Here is a 22483-nt window from a genome sequence, read left to right as displayed (position 1 = left end):
CATAATAGCTCAATTTCACTCAACAGAGACAGCTCTCTGTAATTTCGGTTTCGACATTTATTTGGGAAAAAAACCCTTGTTATCCTATTTACAAGCAAAATAATTTTCCATTTAGCGCTGTTTCATGTGTGCGACAACAATGACCAATTTCACTGGCTGCAAAGAAAATATTATTACCAAAATGTGGGGTCTCGTTATTTAAATGGCAAGTCTTTTTTTTTTAATCACAACGAGGAAAACCTCTATCCAGCAAATAAGAATTGATAGTATTTGTGTCCTAGTTTCGGTAGCGTTGTCACTCAAAGTTAACTAATTTAACGCTGGAGCTAACGCTAAGCTAAATAAAGACTTGGGGCAACAAAGCCAAATGGACCCAGCCTTCAATTTGAAGTGGAAACAGAAAACCTCTAATGCATAGACTGTTATTAACCTACCGTTATAAATCATATACAGCTCATTTGCTGTGACATTGACGCGATTGGTACGTCGCCAAGTTATGTTAACCTGTCACTGAGAGAGGAGAGGAAAGCGGAAATCATCTAAGTCAGTTTCTCAGCGGGGTTCATGTCAACAACAGGACAATCTCTCAGCATTGTCAGTACATAATGTGGAGTTAATGTCTCTTTCTTTGCGTTTCTCCCTGCGTCCTCTCCACGATATGAGAGAAGAGTGTAATTGTGGTAGGTGAACCGTGAGTTGTTTCTGTAGCTCAGCTCTATAGTGCTCTTGCAAGATAGTAATTGCTGCAAATAGCTGGTCTGTAGCACTTTATGCTCCACTGCAAAGCCCTAACATGCCTGTGTTTAGGTTTGTAATGTCCTTGGTAAGTTTCCTTTGCATATGACCTGGCCCAACTATTCCATGTTAAAGCTGTCATCCAGGTGGCAAGCGTGCCTCAGTAATCCAAGATGTTAGTTGATATGTGTGGTGTAAATTACTTTTTAGGTAATTCTGAAACCTGATTCACTTTACCAATGTACTTAGAAATATGGCTTTAGAATTGTTTGTTGCTTTAGGTATTGTTTTTTTGTATTTCTTACCTACTGTAAGTGATAGTGCTGTGAGTTGCATTCACGCTTGTCATTAGCAGCGGAACAAAATGAGAAAAAAGAGGAAGTCTGTGTTTACAGACATTGTTTCCACTGAGTTCTGGAGGCCTTACTACAACTGCAGCACACTGACAAAAATTTGTTGATTTAATGTCACAGGCTTTGATTTTTAGTTGGGATCATTACTACAGAAGCTGTTTCAGCTGTTTCGATTTGGTGGTTTCACTCTTTTCATGGCTCTTGTTGTAGAGAGCTTCCTCACCAGTAACACAGGAAGGGGTTGCTTGGCACATGAAACCTCAGTGATGCAATAATTATCACCGTGTATTTTGTGGAAGATAATTGTGCTGCTGCAACTCCTATTCTTTGTGTTGTTTTTCTGTATTCCCTCACATGGAATGTTGGATCAGTTAATTACATTAAGGCCTTTTTTTATGATTGATCATTGCTAAAATGTCTTTGCTGTATTTCAGTGTTTTTTTTTTGAGCATATCTGCTGTGCTTCCATATCCAGGGGAGGTATGGGAGGAAGTTATTTAATACTGGAATATTATATTATTAGACACAAGGTCACTGTCGAGCGACATGAGCTTGGACGCAAATAGTTTGTGTTTTTGTTTATGCAAGTCATTTTACTTTGAATGCAATTCTGTTGGGATAAATTCACACTTAATAAACAACATTACTGTGTATGTGTGTGTGTGTGTGTGTGTGAGAGTGAATAATTTGTTTAGAGGCATTGGACTGCTTCTTTTAGTGTCATTGTGATCCAGATGCGTGTTGCTGATGTTTTAGTGCTTTGTACTGTGTCTGAGTGATGCCACTGTCCTATCACTGTGTGATGTAGTAGGGCCACAGTGCTCTACTTGTCTACCAATGAGAGCCTTCTCCATCCACTGATTTGTCTATTTTTCACATCTCTTGTCTGTCTAAACATGAGAGCTAGGCTGCCACTGGCACATGGTCTAACACACACACTGAAAGGGGGCTCTAATAGAGTGCATCTAAATGGAGTAGAGCGTGATTCTTAAGCTATTTTTTGAGTGTTCTTATGGCTCAATAAAGTGTCAGTAATGCATAAACACCACACGTTTGTTTATTTTTTATTTTTTTATTACCATGATAATTATGTATGTACTGTACCAAGAGCTGGGACTGAGAACAGAATTAGCTTTGAATGCTGTAATTAAAAAGAAATTATAATTTCTGTCTGTATGTAATGGAAATGTAACAGTCAGTCCTATTACAAACTGGCTGTTCATACTGATTAGGGTTCATTGCTAACAAAATGATTTTGCTCTCAGCTGCAGACTGCCAGACTCCATAGATGCTGGGGAATATTCCACAGACAGCATGACAGGTATAGTAGATTTTTTTTTTTTCTCTCACTGTTCCTTCTCTTGCTCTGGTGCGAATCCCTCCTGTGTATTAATTAGTGCTGCAGTTGATCCGTTGCTGTGTTGTGTCTCCAAAGCTGTGACAATGTATTGGCTGAATGAACATATTGAGCCTATACCATTTCTATTTCCCCTTCATACTTTTATGCGCCAACAGTATACCCGGGGCTAGACCAATACACATAGGCCAGCAAACAATTTATAGATATAGGTCAGCATCTGTGGCTTTCTGTCAAGTCAATAGTGTGGACACATACACAGAGATACCCAGGGAAACAATGACATGGAGTAATATGATTGTATTATTATGTATCATCACTGATCTGAAGACATTACGTTTTCTAGTTGTCCATCCATCAGCCACACACATTTCCTTCTTTTGTTAAATGATAACATGTTGGGGGAAAATGTTCCATATCTTAAATTAAGATATCAGCTTTTACTGCCAAACTATTTCAAATTATATACATTATACTTATAACATGTGGGCAAGACACTGAACCCCTGACAGCCCATTCCCCTCCCCAGCTGTGCAGTGCCGGTCTAAGCACCGTAGAAATTGGGGAGGGTTGCGTCAGGAAGGGCATCCATCATAAAAACTGTGCCAAATCAACATGCGGACAATGATCCGCTGTGGCGACCCTGAACTCACGGGATAACTGAAAGGGGAAAAAAATACTTATAACATGTAGAGTGAAAATGTCCCTTTTTTACACTTAACTCTAATAGACAAATGCTTGCTCTGGTGACCTCAGTAGTGTTATCAGAGACTGTGCTTGGGATGTAAGGAAACAGGGCATTTTTATTCTAACTTTTTTTTTTTTAATTTAAATTGATTACGTTAGCCACACGGAGAAAGCCACACGGAGAAACGTACTGTAACATCTCTAATTTTGATTATTAAATGTGCATAGACATGCAAGTGACGGTAATTATGTGGGTTGATGAAGCTCTTCCTGTATGCAGCCAAACAGTGAATAAGGAGTGAGTGTTGAGAAATAGGTTGTTGATGAGTGTTACATGATCAGCTTTGAGCTGTTTTCAACTGGTCTAAAAAAACTGGGCAGCTCTCCAGAATCTGTTTTCCCTCTGTAGGGAAAACTTGACCGCTTTCTATTTTCTTAGAGCAGAGATTATCAGCTTTTCTGTTATATAGAGAATATTCTTTGTTAAAGGGACAATGTTGTAGTTGTACTAATCTCTTCTTCTTCTCCTTTTTTTTTTTTTTTTTTTTTTTTTTTTTGCAGCTCCATCTTTTCCTGAGAAGATGTCCCCGGTCAAAGCTCTTACCATGAAGGACTATGAAAATGTGAGTGATTTTGATCAAGTTGGTATTTTACATATAAAATAGGTAACTTACTGTTAATGCTCTTAGTTACTAATACATTCACAAACTATGCTTGTCAGTATGAGATTTCCCACTGGAACCAGCAGGGTAATATGATTGATAAAACCTGATCCACAGTATGCCTAATACCAAGCCACATTGACCATTTATGGAAATTTAGTGATCATGTATAGATGTAGGAGGAGGATTGAGGTGGGTTGAAGCCCATATTTCAGCATTTGAATGGAATGCTTTCTCAGATTCTTGGCTAGTGCTGCCTGGTTTGGTGCATGATTAGAGGTCTTCACATACTCCAGACTTATACCTCCTCCTGCTGACTGTCTACCCAACCCCCCTTTATCAGATGTATGCTGTTGTGAGCCTGGAGCACAATGATGCACAATCTAATTCACACGCATGCTTACTCAGACACACATACATGCATGAACGCAGGCCTTTATTTTAATAACCATACACATGGTCTTTTTCTTTTGCCATATTTAACAGATCTTTACGTGTTTGCATTTCTACACAGATAAAGCACTAAACTGCTTTACCTCTTTGACCCATACTATTGGTCCAAATCTTGTTTTTTTTATATTTTTAAATTACTAAAATTGATTGATTGAATTTGCAGCTAGACCGATACCTTTCTTTATTGGAACTTTTGTGTAAACATTTTACTTTTTCAGTTACCTCCTATGCCTGTTACATTTATCCACAGCAAATCACAGCTCTGAAGAAAGAAAACTTTAACCTGAAGCTGCGTATTTATTTTATGGAAGAGCGCATGCAGCAGAAATGTGATGACTCCACAGAGGACATATTTAAAACGGTACTGTATTTACTTTATTATGGAAAAGTGGGGATAAGCCATGTCTCTGTCATGCCCCTTAGTACCTGATATTTTACATGACTCAGTGTTTCCCACTAGGGCTAATTAAGATCACAACAACAGACACATCAACATCTGGGTTTTGTTCAACCAGAATCTCACTTTTATGATCTTAGTCATTCCTTTTTATTGTAGCTTATTTGGTGTAATATGTAAGCAAAATAGAAACCTGTTGTCTTGTTAAGTCTGCTTGTTTCTCATCTTGTGTTTGCAAAAATGTTTCTTGTATGTACATACTTAAGAATAAACCTTGAGATGCATTACATTGGCTTCACAAATTAATTCATAATAATTAATCAAGAAGTTTGGGTTAGTGTGTTGATAATGACTTTAGACCTGAAATGAAGTAAATGTTCTCTTTTATATAGAACATCGAGCTAAAGGTTGAGTTGGAGTCTATGAAGAGGGAGCTGGCGGAGAAACAGGAGCTACTTGTTTCTGCATCGTAAGTGTTGTTCCTTAGACAGTCCTACTGTGTTGAAGGTCAGTGTTAGCTAAATTTACATTTGGTAGCATTTTAAGAATTCGGACAGAATAGACATATTAGTTGGCAGGAAGAAGTTGGTGAAAATTTGTAAGGGTACTAAACTAATCTCAATTGTAAATGTTTTTAAGGAAAGCGCTGGAAAGTCTGGCGGCTCGAGAATCAGGAGACCCCCAGCGTGTGAAAGAGCAAGCTCAGAGAGAAATGGATGCACTTCGAGATGGATTCAACAAGAGGATAGCTGACCTAGAACAGGTAAACACTCGAGTTCACCAAAGTCCATGCCAAATACCTGTGGCAGCTGGGGAGCTAGTTATGAGTTTCTCAAAGACATATGGTGCGTGGGCTGGGATTTGAACTGGGAGGCTGCATCACAGCCTCATGTCATACCTACTTAACCACTAGGATGCCTGCAGGGGATAACTATCCATTATGTATAGTTATCCATTATATACAGGAGATAGTTATCCAGCATTTGTGATTAAATCTCATTGTTTTTGTAAATGTCAGTGTCTGCGAACAGCTGAGGAAGAGGTTGAGAATATGGCAGCGATCGCTGAGCAGGAAAAGCTTAAGAATATTAACATAGAAAAGCAGCTACAAGCCCTGGGTCCATCAAGCACCTTCTCCTCGTCTCTCCACCCTATCCCAGTTCACAATCTGCAGCAGGCCCTGCAGGAGAAAGACAAGTAGGCATACGGGAGATAAGCACAAACCAAATAACATGTTACTATTTGTTTCTGAAGATTTGAGTGTCCAATGTTTTTTTTCACATACCAGCTTAATTGAGGAGCTCAAGATCACTTTAAAGAACTGTCAGCGAAACAACGCAGAACAAATGACAGACGGACCATCAGCTGATAGTGTCAAAAAACTGTCTGATCTCATTACAAAGAAAGATCAGGAACTTGAGGTATTTTTTTTACTATACAAAACAAAGTATATTGTCATAGTTATATTTTAAGAGTCCTTAAGTTGATAGAATTTTTTTTATTTTGCCATTTTGTTTCCACCACATAATAAGGTCAAATATGTGCACTACTTAAAAAAATGTAACGATCCCTGAGCAATCTTTGTCTGTCTGTTCCCCAGGCACTGAGGGATGAGCTTCATAGGGAGAAGGACAAAACACAACCAGACCATCAGGTTGGTTCTGTGGGGATTTGTTAACTAAATGCCTGTATGTTATGCCATTACTACTAGACATTGACACTTCAACTCTGCTGCTATGGCTTGTTTCCCCAAATGTATGTTTTTAAGGTCATTTTGTTGTTTTGCCTGGCCCACTGGGAATATAATTTTGACAGGCATTCTTATATAATCCACTCTAACAGTTTTGAGCAAAATCTTATTCACTTAAATGTGCATTAATATTTTAGGTAATTCAATCAAAGCACTCACAGCTCAACTAATGCACAGATGTTATGTTATTTGCTGTTCCATACAAAGCACGACTGACTTCAGAGCGTTATCTCTGACGTTCTTTTGACCTTTCGGAAATGTACTGTGGCATGTTTTATAACCTGCTTATTATTCTGCCATATGCCTCCTGAAAAAGTTTTTTTATTTACCCGCTTTAGTAAGGAGTCTCACTATGGCCTATTTTACATGTGGACTCTGGTCAGTGTCTAATGAAATCAGCTCAGGACATTGTCCGAACTTGTGTTTCACACAATGCTCAGCCTTAGATTTTCAGAAGCATCCTCACGTCAGAAACTGATTCCCTCTTTTTAAATCCTCCTTGCAGTTAGGGCAGAGCAGCGTGCTCCACGCATGGGCTCACACACATAATGCAGACTTTTTACCAGGGGGCTCGCATGATAATGTTTGGATAATCTTGGAAGCATCTCACTCAGGCATTACTGAGAATTTCAGGATTCCAGTGCATATGCAAAAGAGGCCAATGTTTTGATAATGTGCTTGCATTACTATTATTACTGGATGCAGGAAGGTGTTTGGAGGAGCCACAGTTGTCTAATTTGCATCAATGTAGTAGCTATTGTTTCTGTCACTGGTGCTACTTACAATAATTATTTTTTCTCAGTAGTGGACTTATTCTTGTCATCAATGGAGTAATCTCTGAATACAACTGATGATAAGTAACAGCCCAATTTTAGTTAAGTAGAATTTACTTATGTCTTAATATTCAGTAGATTTTAGATTCTGTTCATTTGAAACATGAACTTGGACTGAATATTATGACATTTTATATTAGATATACAGTATACCCTGTTGGTTTTGCTGATATCATGTACTGTGATCCCTGATGAATCTTAAATTCTTATTTAGATATTTAGCCTTTAGAATCAAACTTTCACTTGGACTTAGTTTTAAATTGGTAATCAAAGCATTATGCAGGCTATTGGTGACAGTAGAGTGTTGTCAACATTCAGAGTAGAAAACAATTAGTTGTGTCCAAGGTTCTTCATCAGGCTTTCGCTTCTGGACTCAGGTCATAGTCTTAAGACTGGATTACTGTACTGTCTGGAGACAGCTCCTCTGTAAGTTATTTTTAACTATCCTTCTTTGGGATAAAAAACACTGTAACCTGCAACCTGGGTAATTAAAAGAACGTGGTGAATGTATTGCATGTATTTGTAAAATGTACACAAAGTGTTGACCGTTTAGGTTTTTGTGGCTCGAAAAGACCACCGGAGTCTCAGAAAGAGGTAATGAAATAAGTGATAGAAATGGTGCCAGAGAACACCCTTTTCAAACTTTAGTTTAGATGTTTAGCTATAACGCCAGTGATGGCCTTCTTCACTCTTTCTGTTGGGTGACATTTTTTTTTATGTGATGTCCTTATGTGGGCTTCTAGGAGTAGGTTTTCTAGAGGTTGTCTGGCACTGGCAATAGCACAGATCACTGTGACCGTCCTTGAGGATTTGATCTGATTGAATGTGTGGGGGAGAGTGGAATAGAGGCGGAGCAGAGATTATGAAAGGCTTAAGGCTTACAGCACTCTGTCATTCTCCTCTGGGCTTCTCTGGCTGATGCATTGAGAGAAAAAGGATAGATGGCCCTTCCATGGCTGACAGGTTGATAACCATTTGGTTCGCTGACCAGTTTGGTTGTTAGTGAGAGGCTTTTTGTAGTTGTTTTACGTCAGGCGGTCAGGACAGTCTAAGATGCCATGAAGGACCCATGTCGTATATGTGGTGTTCGTCTGGTGGGAAGCCAATGTCGCTGGATCTTCAGCTCATCAGGAAACAGAAAGCTACAAGTCATTTTGTCCCATGTGCTGGGGAAGGAGGTGACTCGTGATGGTCATGGAGAGTTTCTCTGTGGGAAATGTGTTTTCCAGTTGGAGAAGGTGATACAGTGTGACATAAACATCAGCCAACTGCAGGATGAACACAATGTTCAGATCCAGAAGCTGCAGGCAGAGAAAGAACACCTGATACAGTGCATTGTACATGTCTACAACAAAAACAACCCAAGCCTGGACAAGAATGACAAGGAGACCAGTTACAAAAGTCCACTCGGGTCTTTTGGGCTGGGCAGTCCTGATGATGAGGCCATATGTCAGCTGGCATCTAAAGGACAACAGGTCAGAGAGAGTGGAAGTGGTCACTTGGAGAATCGTATGAGAAGGTGTGTGAGTCTGGATAGAATTATTAATGGAGGTGGGGTCTTCCCAGGGCGGTCAGGCCTCAGAAGGCTTGGATCAAGAGCAGGCCTCGATGGCACTATGAAGAGCTTTGGTCTCCGAGGTACACGCCATCGTTCACAGAGCATGTACCTTGACCTGGTCCAACGTAAGGGTACACTGCCAAAACCTGGATTCCGAGGTCGCTCCACATCATTGCAGTCCCTGAATCGTGACTTTTCTTCAGACACCCCTACAGACCCTCCAGCCAAATTAAAGCTCAGAACAGCCAAGTTGGTTGCCAGACATAGTGGTACTGAAGACCCAGGAGTAAAGGTCAAGTCCAAAGCACTGCTTCACACCTCCTTAAGTCAACCCTTTGTGATCTCTGACCTGATTGAGCTCTTGCGTTGCTTGTCCAAGCAGCAAATGTCTTGCCCTGTGGGGAGCCACATCCCAGTCCTGAAAAGGATCAGCATTGGACACTTCAACCCCCGAGCTATGCGCAAACACAAAGTGGCAGAATGGAAGCATTTGCATGATCTTACAGAGGAGTTTGATGATGAATACGCCCCTGTTAGTGTGAAGGTAGTAAACTTCAGAGATCCCAGCTGGTACCAGCTGTAGCACTGGTACTAACCTGTGACAGACAACAGTTGTAAATCTTAATGTTGCTTTTAGTAATACATTTTTCCTTTCCCTTCCTGTGTGTGTTCTCTGTGCGATTTGCTAAGAAGAAGAATGAGATTAATAAGTTGGAGTCCTGCAATAAGGAGCTGACTGAAGAGCTCACTCTGTCAAAAACTAACAATGAGAGCCTGACCAAAACACTGGAGGATATCCAGAATCAAGTCAAGGTACATGAAGACAGTTAACTCTAATGAACATTTTTAAATTGTATTGAAAGCGTTATCTGTGTAAAATCCTATTTTCTATTATTAACAGATTCTGTCAGAGAAGTTGGAGGAGAAAGAGAATGAACTCAGCTCTGAAAAGAAAAATGCGCTGAAGAGAGACAAAACAATCCAGGGACTGACCCAGGTCCTGAGAGAAAAGGAAAAAGAGGTAGAGTGCCTAATATTTTTATGTAATGTTATACTATTGTGGTTTTCAATGCTCTAACATTAGCCTGTCTGTCTTTATTTGTATATTGCATAGACTGCAGAGCTGTGTCATGAGATTGAGGACAGAGATGACGCTTTGGCTAAGGCTAGAGAGGCAGCACATAAAGCTCAACTGCAGAAATACCAGGTAAATCTTGCAATTTTTTTAAGACCTTAAAATTTGGTATGGTATATAATTTGGTATACAATAATGCCGATATTATATCAGTACGTCAAAGTCAAATAGCAGTTTCTGGTAAATATTGTTTTCATACCTTTTTCAGGGAGTAGAGGAGCACCAAAACCTATTAATGGAAAAGCAAACAGAGCTGGCCCAACTCCAGGGGGAGCACCATGCCAAGCTTCTTGAAGCGCAAAAGCTACAGCGTGCTCTGGACAGGAAGGACCAAGAGCTGGCTGACTTGCAGCAGGCAAAGGACCAGCTAGAGGTTGAACTGGAGGACATGCAACAGCAGAAGAAGAAAGGAGACAAGGCCTTCAATGTAAGATAGCAGGCAGACATGGGTTGTGTTCTCCAGTGAATTCCAGTGAAACAAAGCCGTCGGGCATTTGAGTGCTCTTTTCGCTTACCTAAACTCTTCAGATATTGACTTTTAGTTGACAGTATTATGATTTCAACTTTTAGGATCTGAACAATCAGCTTAAGAAGCTGTCCGGTGAAATTGGGGAGAAGGAGAGCGCTCTGGAGCAGCAGTACCAGGAGCTGCTAGATCAAACCAAAAGAAAACTGCAGGCACATGAGGTCACCATTCAGCGGCTCACATCTAACCTAGCTGATAAAGACCAGCAACTACAGGTAACACAGAAACTTTAAGGCAGATAGTATACAAAAGCTACAACATTTTTTACGTATGTATAGCTAGATAGATGGAATGATGGACCGATGAGCCATAACAATATGACTAGTGAATAATAATGATTATCTTGCTACAATGGCACCTAGAATAGGGTGGAATGTTAGGCAGCAGGTGAACACGAGTAAGCATGAGGACTTGAGAGACTTGCTTCAATGAGCCAAGGCTCGTTGATGCACATGAAAAGCAAAGGCTGGCCTGCGTAGTCCAAAATCTGTAGAAAAGCTATTGTAGCTCAAATTGCTGAAAACTTTTCATGTTCATGTGGATGTTACTCAAAACATAACCACCTAACTAAAAATAGTACACAAAAACTGTCTTCTCTAATGGCAATGACCTCCTTCAGCACGATGATGCACCCCGTTACACTACAAACACAGTTCAAGAATGGTTTAAGGAACACAACTATTTCCAGGTGTTGACCTGGCCTCCAGATTGGCAGACTGACCAGATTCCAGATCTCAGTCTAATCAAGCATCTGTGGAATATGCTGGTCCAATCCTTGGAGGCCCCACCCCGCAACTTACAGCACTTCAAGGATCAGCTACTGATGGCTTTCTGCTAGATACCACAGTATAGCTTCAGAGGTCTAATGTGTCAATGGGTCAGAGCTGTCAACATTAGGCAGGCAGTTATATTGTCACGGCTAATCGACATCTATCGATCTATCAAGAAAGAGAGAGATCCTTATATTATTTATCTTTGTGTTCATCAGGACTACATAAACATGGTTAGAGGCTTTGAACAAAGCAAAAGCCCAGGAGGCCATGACACCATGCTTTCCAAGCTGCGGCAAAGGCTAAAAGAAAAGGAGAAGGCCTTGGAGGTGTGCATTCCTTAATGGTACTTTTCTCACTAGTGATTAAAATATGATCCTGACATCCTTCTGTTTGTTATCTCATAGCAAGCGCTGGATGAGAAGTTTGCTGTCATTGAAGAGAAAGACAATGAGATACACCAGCTGCAACTGTCTTTAAGAGAGAAGGAAAGAGACTTGGAAAGGCTCGATAACTTAATTTCTCACAATGAAGAAACCATCAATGTGAGTAACTGTCACTGTGTTTTGATATGTGGGGATATTGGAAACTGAAACCAGAAATCAGTATTTTCCCTTTAAATCAGTAGCAGAATAATTTTGAATTTTAATTTTTAAGTGTATCTGTCTATCCAAATCTCTCCTTCTAGAGTTTTGACCATCTGATTAAGGAGAAGGATGTGGAGCTACAGCATCTTGCAAATACTCTAAATAACCTGCAGAGAGCCAAGCAAGATGTAGAAGATAACCTGAACAGATCACTGAGGGAGAAGGACTCCATTATCAGTCAGCTACAGCTCTCCCTGGAGGGCAAGACAAAGGATATGGAGGTGGGTTGACATATAATAACCTCACACCCTCTGCTGTATGGTCATTGTGGTTTTTGAACATTCTGACCTGAGCCATTTACATATATAGAGATATACATTTATATAAATACTGTTGAAAATAAAAGCATTTGCAACATCAGGCTTTTTAGGATAAAACAATTACAAAAACATCTGCAAAATCCTAGAGGGGCTGCTAAATTGTCAACATTTGTCTGTAGGAAATGGCAAAATCAATGTTGAGCCAGTCACAGACTCATGCACATGACCTGGCTGAACAGATGGGCCAGAGGTTAAAGGTCACAGAGGTAATGTTGGATGAGGCTGTGAAAGCCAGGAAAAGGCTAGTTGCAGATAATGAAAGCGCTGTGGATGGACTGTTGGCCACAATCAACAGCAAGGACCAGCTTCTCAAGGTCAGCATTTAATTGTAAAAATGATACCAGTGGTTTCATTAAATGATTGGATGTGAGATGCATCACTGATAGTAAATGTACTCAGTCAGCCTCACATTACTCGTATCTACTCTTGCCTCTCCAGGAGTCTGCAGAGCACTACAATCGCATGTTGTCAGAGCGTTCTCAAGAGATTCAGGAACTGAAAAAGCAGCTGTCTGAAAGGCAGCAGCAGCTTACTACTGCTGAGAAGCAAAGCTCAACAACGGTTCAAGAGGGTTATTTAGAGACTGCAGAGCTCAGAGCTCTGCTTGCTGAAAAAGACAGTCTCATCAATGTAAGTTTCTCTGGGATACAATAGTCATTCATCTGTAAAATGTGCATGACTTCGAAACCTAACAAAGAGAAGAGGCGATAACTCAAAAGGAGAATAATACATACTTTTTTAACTCTATTCAGATTTTATATGGCCAAGTTGATGTTACAAATTAAGGTATTTGCTTTCTATTATTGCGTGCGCTAACTTGACATCTTTGTAAATCCGTAGAAGCTTCTGCAGCGTGGTCAGGAGAGGGACCAGTGTCTGTCAGAGATGAGGCAGAAGGAGGTCTCAGATCATGTGTTGGAGCTCAGACAAACTATCCAGATCATGCAGGAGAAGTTGGACGAGAAGGAAGGTGAGGTCTTTAGATCTTTAAAAGCTGTCCACTGGATATTCATGTATTCGGTTAGCAGAAAAGCCAATTCTATGTTTGATTGTGTTTTGTGTGTAATAAAGTCGAGCTGTCCAGAAGGAACAATGAGGATAATGTCGAGAACGTTCCTCTCAACAAAAAGACAGTCATAATCCTTAAGAAGGAGCTAGCACAGAAAACTGAGGCACTGAACAAAGCCCTGAAGAGGGAGAACGAACTAAAGGTCAGTTGGCTAAAAGCATTAATCTGGACATCTGCAAACGAGTGTCTTTTTGTGTAACAATCTGCTTTATTTTCTTGATCCAGATTTCATTGGCAGAGCTACAGTCATTGTTATCTGAGCTTGAGGGTCGAATTGAAGGTCAGGCTGCTAACATTGAATCGCTGAATGCCACTCTGAAGACCAAGGATGAAATTATCAGTGTAAGGATCCCCTTTATTCATAGACTAGAAATAACTCTGTAAAGTATAGTTTTGGTTTTTAAGGTTTGGATTAGGAACTGTTTTTTTTTCTTTTCTTTTCTTTTTCTTTTTTTAAGATTATAAAAAGTCATCAAGCTGAATTCTTATGTTTCGTTTATGTTTCTGAGCAGGTTCTCCACCAGCGCATTGGTCTAAGGGGGGGGGACAGTCAGGCTGATCATACACTGGATCAGGCCATCAGCTCTGGCCTGGAGAGACCACTACCTGAGCTGCCACAAAGAGAGCGAACCATAATTGGTGGAGACAGCGTGCAAAAAGTAAATTAAAAGCTTTACATTTTTTTTCTGAAAGAAATAATGTATTTACACTTGCCACTGAGACCACTGACCTTTTTCTTTAAAATTTTGTGTCTCCTTTTAAGGCTTTACCCAGCCTTCTTAATTTGCAACACGAGCATGAGGCTCTGAACCAAGCCCTGAGAACTGAACAACAGCTTTACTCTAGCCTAGTCAGGACTGTAAAGGAGCAGGACAGGTAGGGGTAATGGTCATTGTATAAAAACATCTTTCCAATGATTTGTGAAAATTCTAATATTTTGAATAGGTAAATCTAATTATTGAAGAAATGTTACTGAGTATATGCTTGTACATTTTGCAGTGCCCAGCGTCTTCATGCTCTGCAGCTGGAGTTGACAGCGGTGCAGCTTCTCAGGCAGCAGCTAGAGCAGAGCGTTAGAACTAATGAGGAGCTAAGGGACGACTTGAAGAGAGAGATACAGAAAGCCAAACTCAGAGAAGGTGCAGTGCAAACAAATTGTGTAGTAGATAACTGGGAGTGAGCAACAATACTCACCAAAATCCCAAAACCAAGTAGCATTGGATTATCACTTACAAGTTTTAAAAATTATAACACAGAAAAATGTATAATGATAGCTATAGTATCAGGGTGCAAATCCATGCACATATACAGACATACATGTCTTCTTTGTCCAGTTTGTTTACTCCAAAATTATTTCCTGGTGACAGGCTCACCTCTATATTTGTCACTCTGTTCTGCATGTTCACCTGGTCCCTTAATTTATATTTGTGCAGTTTCTGTTCTCCACATCATAATCTTTTCATCTGCATGTCTTTGTCCACTCTATATAGTTGCTACTGTTCTGTCACATATAATGGTTTCCCGCTTCAACTGTTTCTCTGTTTTGTTTTCTTTGTTTGTCCTTTAAAAAAAAAAAGTGAATAAAGACCTGTCTTCCGCTTTGTCTCAGTTTGTAACATGCTATCTGCTTGTTTTAACGGTTCCATTAAAAGATTTGGTTGTTTGTTGATTTCATCACCTTTCTAACACTCTTCTGGTATTAATCTTACCCATCTACCCATCTGTCACATGAATTAGCTTTTGCATAAACATAGTATTATAGAACATTAAGAAAAGCACTAAGCACTGTTGTTAAGACTTCAGTAGAGTTGCAGATCATGGAGTTTGTTATTGTATGACGTCAAACAGTTGATGTCCTTTAGCACTGTTAGTGCTTTAGATGTAGTGTGATATCTGGATGAAGTCTTAAGATTGATTATGATTATCACAATACACTTAAATAGTTGTCTAAGCCAAATTACTTCAGTGTGTGTCCACACGCATTTGTGTGCTCATGCGCCCCCCCCCTGCATCTAGAGAGCCAGGTGTATAAAATAGGTCAGCTGTAAGTAACACACTTGTATGAGCGTTGCAAAATTAATCAGTTACCGCTGATGTAAATTTCTTGTTTTTGGTTAATAGTTCATGTTTCATAGAACATGTGCATATGGGCGTGCATGCTGTTTGTATACAAACACAAAAAAGATGATTATATTTGAATATGTTGAAATTTTTAAATTAATGTTTTTTTTTCTTTGGATGGACACTGAAAATCTTACCTGATCCAAAAGGCATGGCAACGTGCGTCAAATGCTTAATAACAAAAAAGTGGCCATCATGTATGTTTACATATCAACTTTTTCAATTCATCAAGTACCATTACACATATTTAGTATAGTTTTAGTTTGAAATTGTTTTACATTCAGTTTTACAATGTTTTAATGATCTAAAGTTAGGTTTTGAATAGATTCGCATTCATAAAATACAGAATTTCAAAGCTATTTTTTAATTTAAAATTTATGAATTTTGTTATTGGAATTGCATGTAGTCTTGTATAATCTGTGCTGTGTCTCTATGCATATGTTCCAGATTTATTTTTATTGGTGTGAAAGAGTTTTGAAATTCAGATTTATATAATTTAAAGACATTTATTTGTTTGTTTGTTAAAATAATCAATTCTGATTTTACATATTTTACCTTATCCAGAAATGTAGTTTCTTGTTTCCCGTCAACATGGCAGTGATTCATTGTGTATCTGTAAAGGTATGGACGTCATTGATCCTAAAGAACTCGAGAGCATGAGGCATCAACTCGAAGATACACAGCGCTGGAATGCCTCTCTACAGGCACGTTTAGGAGCCATCCAGAACCGTGGAGGAGGGGTTGGTGGGGCCAATGATGGTGGTAAGACCACACTGGATTTTATATTTTAATGTGTGCAACAACATTTTTAAGAGTTTTGGTCATTGTGAGCTTTTATTTCAGGTGACACTTTGAGTTTCATTGGTGATCAGACTTCCTACATGAGTATTTGTGTGGGAGAGGGGCATGATGACAGCTTGTCTCGACTCTCTCCACAAGAGCTCAAAGAAAAGGTAAGTTTCCTTTTCTCCTAAAACATTAAGGTGTGTCTCTGAAAAACTTAAATCACACACAAAAAAAAATTAAATCATTCAAATGGATTTTGGGTTTTAGGTATTGGAGCTTCAGGATTGTGTCAGCAGATTGCAGACTTTAAATAATGAGTTTCCAAGCCGAGAGTCAGTATTGGAGAAGATCAAACATTATGCTGACAACCAGGAGGATGAAGAAATAGCCAGCAGTACCCCATGCAAACAGGTTAGATGTCACAAAGGACACGTTCAAATGGAGGATGTTGTGGCATCAGAGTTTATTTAATGTTTTTTAATAATGAACATCTTACTGTCATTCATCAACAAATATTAGGACAACATGTCTACATTTAAATACTTTATGATGATGAATCATGTCTGAGTCACTGTCTGATGTCCACTGTTTTAGCTCCTTTCTAACCTTTGAACCTACATCTTAACCTCTGCTCTATCCCGCCTGTTACTAATGTCTCTTTACTTTTTGGAACTACGTGTCTTATTTCTCTAACAAATGTGTTTTTAGTCTGAAATAGAATATACCCTCTTTTTCTATCCTTCGCCTTTCCTAATGAGTCCCTGTTTTTTGTTTTGTTTTTGTTTTTTTCTGTGTGTCCCATGAAATGGTCTCTCTTTGCCATCCAACATTAGACACATCATGTCATTCTGCTGTTGCTGTGCACTATTTTATGGATTTTGTTCCCTCATTAAGTTTTCTTTTACCAAGCCATGTGTGTCATACTCGCCTTCCATCCCATTACTCTAGCAGCTAAAGGAGACGCAGCGTTTGGCTCATAGCAACAGGACGTCCAACTCTGGTCATGATAAAGAGAGTCAGACAGACATCATATTCCGACAGGTATGAAGGAGATAATTATTTCAACTTTCCAAAACTTTTTCAAATAAAGAATATTTAATTTAATTCTGATAACTTTAATTTTATATATAAATTTCCACTTTTTAGATGGTGTCTGAAAAGCTTTTAGATGATGAGAGTGTGGACAGCGACCTTGGCCCGAGTAAAGAGCACACTCATTCTGGGACTTGGGATACTGGAGAGGGACATCCAAGGGAGAGGAACAGAGAAGTAATGGAAATTAAATCCCTACTGACTGACTGGGGGGCCCCATCGGTCTCAAACCTTAGGTGAGAATTTTTCATTTTTCTTTTCTTTTTTTAAGCAGTGCCCATATCCTATTCCATACTTTTGCTTTAGGAGTCAATAAACTAATCTTGTTATCCAATATTGCAGAGAGCAATTGGTCAGCCTTAGATCAGAGAATGCAGAGCTGCGTGGTCTCCTGAAAGAACAAAAATCTACTGAGTCTAAAGAGAGAGCGAGTGCAGATGCCTCAGGAAACAGTAGTGACGGACAGGCTGAAATGCAACAGAACATGGAAAAAGTACAGTCAAATGTTAACTCTAGGCTGCTGAGGGAAAAGCAAGAAAAGACTCTTACTCATGAGGAGACACCTGCTACCATCCAGTTAGATGTCAGCACCACAGAGGTGTTGGAGAGTCCGCAGTCTAAAGACCAGTCACACAGCGAGAGTGTGAAGCATGTTGCAAGATATGGGGTAAGTTTTGTACTACTGTAGTAATAAAAATGCACCCCAGGTTGCTTGCATGATGAGGTCTACCTGTCATTGTTCTTAATGTCTGCTGATCCATTTGCTTAAATTGTAGGCTGGATTCAAATCTCGCCTCCCTGTCCCTGTGAGGCTGAGAGTGGAAGCTAACAACAGTACACAGTGTATTAGTGATAACCATCTGAAAACTGAAGCACTTCAACACACTCGTTTGGATGATGTCTATGGGTCTGACCAGTCATTGCATGAACACTGTGACTCCCTCTTATCACTTCAGGAAAGCACTTTCCCTTCTTCAAAGCTCAGATATGCAAATGCTAGTGACAGTCCAGTAGGGTCAGACAAGGGCTCTGAGGCCGGACACACACTTGATCACGCCCATACTGATTCTGCTCTTTTTACTCAGTTGGAACTCCTCCACCAGGAGTGCCAGGAGAAGGAGGCTCTCATCAATAAGCTCAGTGAGCAGCTTGTTGGTTGTGAGCAGGTCCATGCTCAGCTTCAGAAAAATGAACAAAATTATGTGGAGGCCTTACAGGCTGCAGAATCCACTATTGCTTACCTGACTGCCTGCAGTCTGGACGGCCAGCAAGGATTTGGGTCACAAGCCAGTTTGGGCACAGGCACAGGCTCTGTGAGTTCAGATGCTACCCTCCATAGCAGATGTATAGAGCTGTGGAAATCCCTAGAGGAGAAAAAGGGCCTTAATGAAAAGTTCATAGACCTTCTAAACATGACATTGCAAGTCCTCACCCTCTCTGACATTCAAGAAAAGTCTCCAGAAATCAGTGATCTTTGCCTGAAGATAAAGACCACTTTACAGCAAGTGAATGCATCTTCAGATGGAGAAAGCCCAAGAGGTGTTTTTGAGAGCACTACTGACTCTATGCAGAAGCTGCAACAACACATAGACTCTTTGCAGGAGGCACTTTGGGAGCAGAGTAGACTCAATGCAGAGCTTCAGGAAAAAATGAAATCTGTAGATGCTGCTGCACAACAGGGCTACAACAGTCAATGTGGTGCCCAAGATTGTAAATGCTCAAGTCAGATAGCAGAAAAAGAGTCAAAGGATTACCATAGAGCAACTGACATTTCTGATAATTCTAGTTTAAATCAGGAGATGATAAATGTTCTCACGAACTGTCTTAGTGCAGCAGAGTCTGCTATTGCCTCTTTGGTAGCACACTGTTCAAATACCGCGTCCTTTACCTCTGCTAGATCATTACAGATCAGCCCTGAACTGCAGATGAATTTAGACAAACTTCAGAGAGCCCTGCAAGAGAAGGAGGAAATGGGATGTTCCACTCAACCAACTTCCAAATTTAGCAACAATCAGTCCAGTGCTTCAGATGCAGCACTGAGACAACTCCTTCAAAATCTTTGTCTTCTCTACAAAATCTTCAACGATCTCTCACAGAGGAGTTCTGAACTACAGGGTTCAGTCCAAGAACAAAAAAGGCATAGAGAGGAGACAAAGGCAGAAGGGACGGTGCAGGATGGAAAAGCGTTACCTCCAAGTGTTCAGGTCCAACTAGAGACTCTTCATAAAGCACTGAGGGAAAAGAAAAAAGCATATAAAAGCTTAGAGGAGAAACTGGCCACCGCTCTTATCAAAAGAACCTCCCCTGAAACTACACAGAAAGGTAAAGCTACAGACAATACTTCAAAAATGTTGTAATTTTGCAAAAACGTCTGTGTTATGTGCAACCCTTTCAAAAATCCAAATGAACCAGGCACACCCTAAAGGAGAGAAATAACATGCTGTACATGTTAGATGATTTCTTCCTAATACAACGTATATTACCTCCAGTGCCAGCTCTGGAACAGGATCACAAAGGCGTGCAGGTGGATTTGCAGGACCTCGGTTACGAAACCAGTGGCAAGAGTGAGAATGATAGGGAAGAGAGCAGTAGCACAGGTAGTCAACCTTTAGACAGACTGCATGTCGGTCTGCTGTGTGGACACTAATCTCCAAACTGGATAGATAATCTCTTTTTTTATTTGCATGAAGTATCCACAAAGGCATCCGTAACACTGTGTCTTATCCTAAGTTTGGGTCTCATAACCACACAGTCGCTCTTCTGGTTTTAACTGGTATTTCTCAACACTATCAGATTTGAATGGGCTCTTACATTTTCTTCATTGATGAATTCTTGCATGTTTTCACTCTAAATTATCGGAATGTCTTTCCAGCTTTCAGTAAAATTTCACTTTTATTTTTTGTCCCATTTTACAGTCGCATGGAACTATCACTTTTTGTTTCCTTATGCCCATTTCCCTGATTCCCATTTAACTGTTATTGTATTCCTTTGTTGCCAGATCTAGAGGCTGGTGTGAATCCTAGTTGCAGTGCCTCTAGCCTGCCATCCCTGCTAAAACAAGCGCACATCACCTTCTCCTCTACTGAAAATCTGGACTCATCCTCCAGCACCCCATACCCTAGTTCCCCAGCTCTAAGTTCAGCAAAGGTATTCAATTAATTGTTCACTTAACCTCTCCCCTGAACCGTCATAGCTTGTTATATATCAGAGTGGAGCATTTTTATTCCTGATCTTAATATCTGAGAAAGATTACATTCCAAAAACCCCAGCAAACGTTACCCCAAGATGTTATTACATTACAATAGTCCTCATCCTTTTTCTTGAATTAAAATAAATACAAATAAGTAGCAAAACAGTATTTTAGCAATACAGTAATAATAATTAGTTTGATCATACATTTTCTTATATCATAGACGTTATGTTGGGTAACTAACTTTAGACTGCCGACCACCACAAACCTTAGCCTTTTAGTATGTTAAGTAGAGTTTTTTTATGGAAACCCTGTGTTGAACAAGCCCTGGGGTTGTAGGATCAATAAGCTTTGACCTTTACTTACTGAAGAAGTACTGAAGAAATAAAGAAATATGGTCTGAAGCCTAAACTATACAGGCATTGTTAAATGATTAAAGGAACCATTAGCCAGCTGATTGTTATGGATTACATTTATTTAACATCTGTTAAGGTAGAGCTTTTATTACTTGTATAATGAGGGATCGTTTGAGTAGTTATTGATTTGTTTTTAGTTAAATCTGTGACACTGTGCAGGTTACCCTGATCTTAGATTTGATGGTCAGATTGGATTTATAAACGCACCACCGATTTAAAGATTTTGCAACCTTTGTGTTAAAGTTACAGCTACAATGAACCTTCCCACTCCTCCTTCTACCACTGCTGTTCACTACTCAACAATTTAAATGTATATTTAGAAAACATGAAGAAATTAAGCAATGTTGATATCAAGTACCATATCAACTAGAAGTATTAGTAAGAGTAGTATTGTGGCTAAAATCCTAATGATACTCATTTCTAAAAGTGACTGTATGGCTGTAAAGTATGTATTTATTGCCCCATTTATTAACTGGCTATTGTTTTATGTGACGCATGGAAATATTAAGGGTAGCTTAAATAGCTAACTGGCTACAGCTGGTAAAATCTGACGTCTACAAAGTTGGCAAGAAATAAAATTTATTACTTTTAAAATTTGCAGCTGTTATATTGTAAAATTTGAAATTGAATTATGGAATTCAAAATATCAACATAAAGAATATAACAGTCAAATAGATTTTTACTAACCGTTAGTTTTTTGTTTGCAGGTTAGTCTGAAGGGCCTGCAGGTCTATGATGAGTATGGCAATTCCGAGGACCCTCTGCGGCTTCAGGCACAAGTCAGAGAGCTGAAGGTCCAGCTAGAAATCCAGACCAAACTCATCCTCCAAATGCAAAATCTTCTTCGAAGGAACTCCCTGTCCAGTGACCTTTTCGCCAACATCTCTGACCCATCTATCGTTAGGGATCAACAAGGGACACAGAAGGAGGATCGTGGCCAAGACAAAAATTACAGAACTGGGCAGCTAAGGGAAAAAAAAGAAGGGGGGAGCCAGCCAAAAGAGGATAAAACCAGCCTGGAACTAGAAATAGAAAAGCAGCTGAACAGAAGCATAAGTGAACAGCTGCAGCAGACCCGTAGCCGCTCTGCATCCCCTGCCAGGTCTACAGTCTTCTTTCATGCCTTATGCATATTATACTCTTTACCACTTGAAATCTGTACAGTATTTTTTTATATAAAGTCTTAGGTCGTGATTTTTACCTTTCCTGTTCTTTCCCATTGTGTCTTCTTCATAGACTCGACTCCCTGGTGCAGTCACAGGCCAGGGAGCTGTCACAACTAAGGCAGCAGATCAAGGAAAGCCGAAGGCTGGGGGCCCTGCAGCGTAGGCAACTGGAGCAGCTAAACAAGTCCTTTAAAGAACTGCTGCATGCCAGTGAAGTTGACTGCTACATGGGGGAGTTGGTCAAGGAGCAGATGGATAGGAGTCTGAGCCTTCTGGACAGGCTGGAGGGACAGCTTGACAAAGGTTTCTACTTGATATTTGCATTTCTGCATTTAGAGAAATTTTGCAAATCCAGGCTGTAGAAATTGTTTTCTTTATGACACAAACCACACAAAAGCCAAATTAAAATACCTATTAAAGAATAATGTTGGTCCACCAACTGGCCACTAATAGGGCAATA

The 22483-nt window shown here is 39.8% G+C and overlaps 2 protein-coding genes across 22 annotated transcripts in view; both read left to right on the top strand.

Moving 5' to 3' along the window:
• cdk5rap2 (CDK5 regulatory subunit associated protein 2) overlaps positions 1-22483 on the top strand; it is a 32325-nt gene that overhangs the window by 534 nt on the left and 9308 nt on the right. For 10 of the 21 annotated variants that reach the window (XM_067484980.1, XM_067484979.1, XM_067484978.1 and 7 more), the window contains exons 2-37: positions 2354-2409; positions 3694-3755; positions 4498-4608; positions 5037-5113; positions 5284-5407; positions 5663-5841; positions 5933-6065; positions 6245-6298; positions 9476-9598; positions 9687-9806; positions 9900-9992; positions 10129-10347; positions 10491-10661; positions 11435-11545; positions 11624-11761; positions 11905-12084; positions 12303-12497; positions 12622-12813; positions 13024-13153; positions 13255-13394; positions 13478-13594; positions 13765-13911; positions 14016-14128; positions 14252-14391; positions 15523-15570; positions 15995-16135; positions 16217-16326; positions 16427-16570; positions 17108-17200; positions 17306-17487; positions 17594-17918; positions 18028-19573; positions 19741-19848; positions 20250-20398; positions 21565-21959; positions 22094-22326. In XM_067484980.1, the coding sequence (XP_067341081.1) occupies positions 2354-2409; positions 3694-3755; positions 4498-4608; positions 5037-5113; positions 5284-5407; positions 5663-5841; positions 5933-6065; positions 6245-6298; positions 9476-9598; positions 9687-9806; positions 9900-9992; positions 10129-10347; positions 10491-10661; positions 11435-11545; positions 11624-11761; positions 11905-12084; positions 12303-12497; positions 12622-12813; positions 13024-13153; positions 13255-13394; positions 13478-13594; positions 13765-13911; positions 14016-14128; positions 14252-14391; positions 15523-15570; positions 15995-16135; positions 16217-16326; positions 16427-16570; positions 17108-17200; positions 17306-17487; positions 17594-17918; positions 18028-19573; positions 19741-19848; positions 20250-20398; positions 21565-21959; positions 22094-22326 (6599 nt within the window). Of the gene's footprint in view, positions 1-529; positions 681-2353; positions 2410-3693; positions 3756-4497; positions 4609-5036; positions 5114-5283; positions 5408-5662; positions 5842-5932; positions 6066-6244; positions 6299-9475; positions 9599-9686; positions 9807-9899; positions 9993-10128; positions 10348-10490; positions 10662-11434; positions 11546-11623; positions 11762-11904; positions 12085-12302; positions 12498-12621; positions 12814-13023; positions 13154-13254; positions 13395-13477; positions 13595-13764; positions 13912-14015; positions 14129-14251; positions 14392-15522; positions 15571-15994; positions 16136-16216; positions 16327-16426; positions 16571-17107; positions 17201-17305; positions 17488-17593; positions 17919-18027; positions 19574-19740; positions 19849-20249; positions 20399-21564; positions 21960-22093; positions 22327-22483 lie in introns of those variants that run through there. The other 11 variants (XM_067484983.1, XM_067484984.1, XM_067484974.1 and 8 more) reach the window with 8 other exon arrangements.
• LOC137104127 (uncharacterized) lies at positions 6309-9463 on the top strand. Its single transcript, XM_067485005.1, has one exon. It carries the CDS (start codon positions 8286-8288, stop codon positions 9366-9368), a length of 1083 nt encoding a protein of 360 aa, XP_067341106.1. The 5' UTR covers positions 6309-8285; the 3' UTR covers positions 9369-9463.

This window comes from Channa argus, chromosome 18, assembly GCF_033026475.1.
Source record: "Channa argus isolate prfri chromosome 18, Channa argus male v1.0, whole genome shotgun sequence".
NCBI lineage: Eukaryota > Metazoa > Chordata > Actinopteri > Anabantiformes > Channidae > Channa > Channa argus.
The sequence above is the reverse complement of the archived record's forward strand: the minus strand, read 5'-3'. Positions and strand labels throughout refer to the sequence as shown.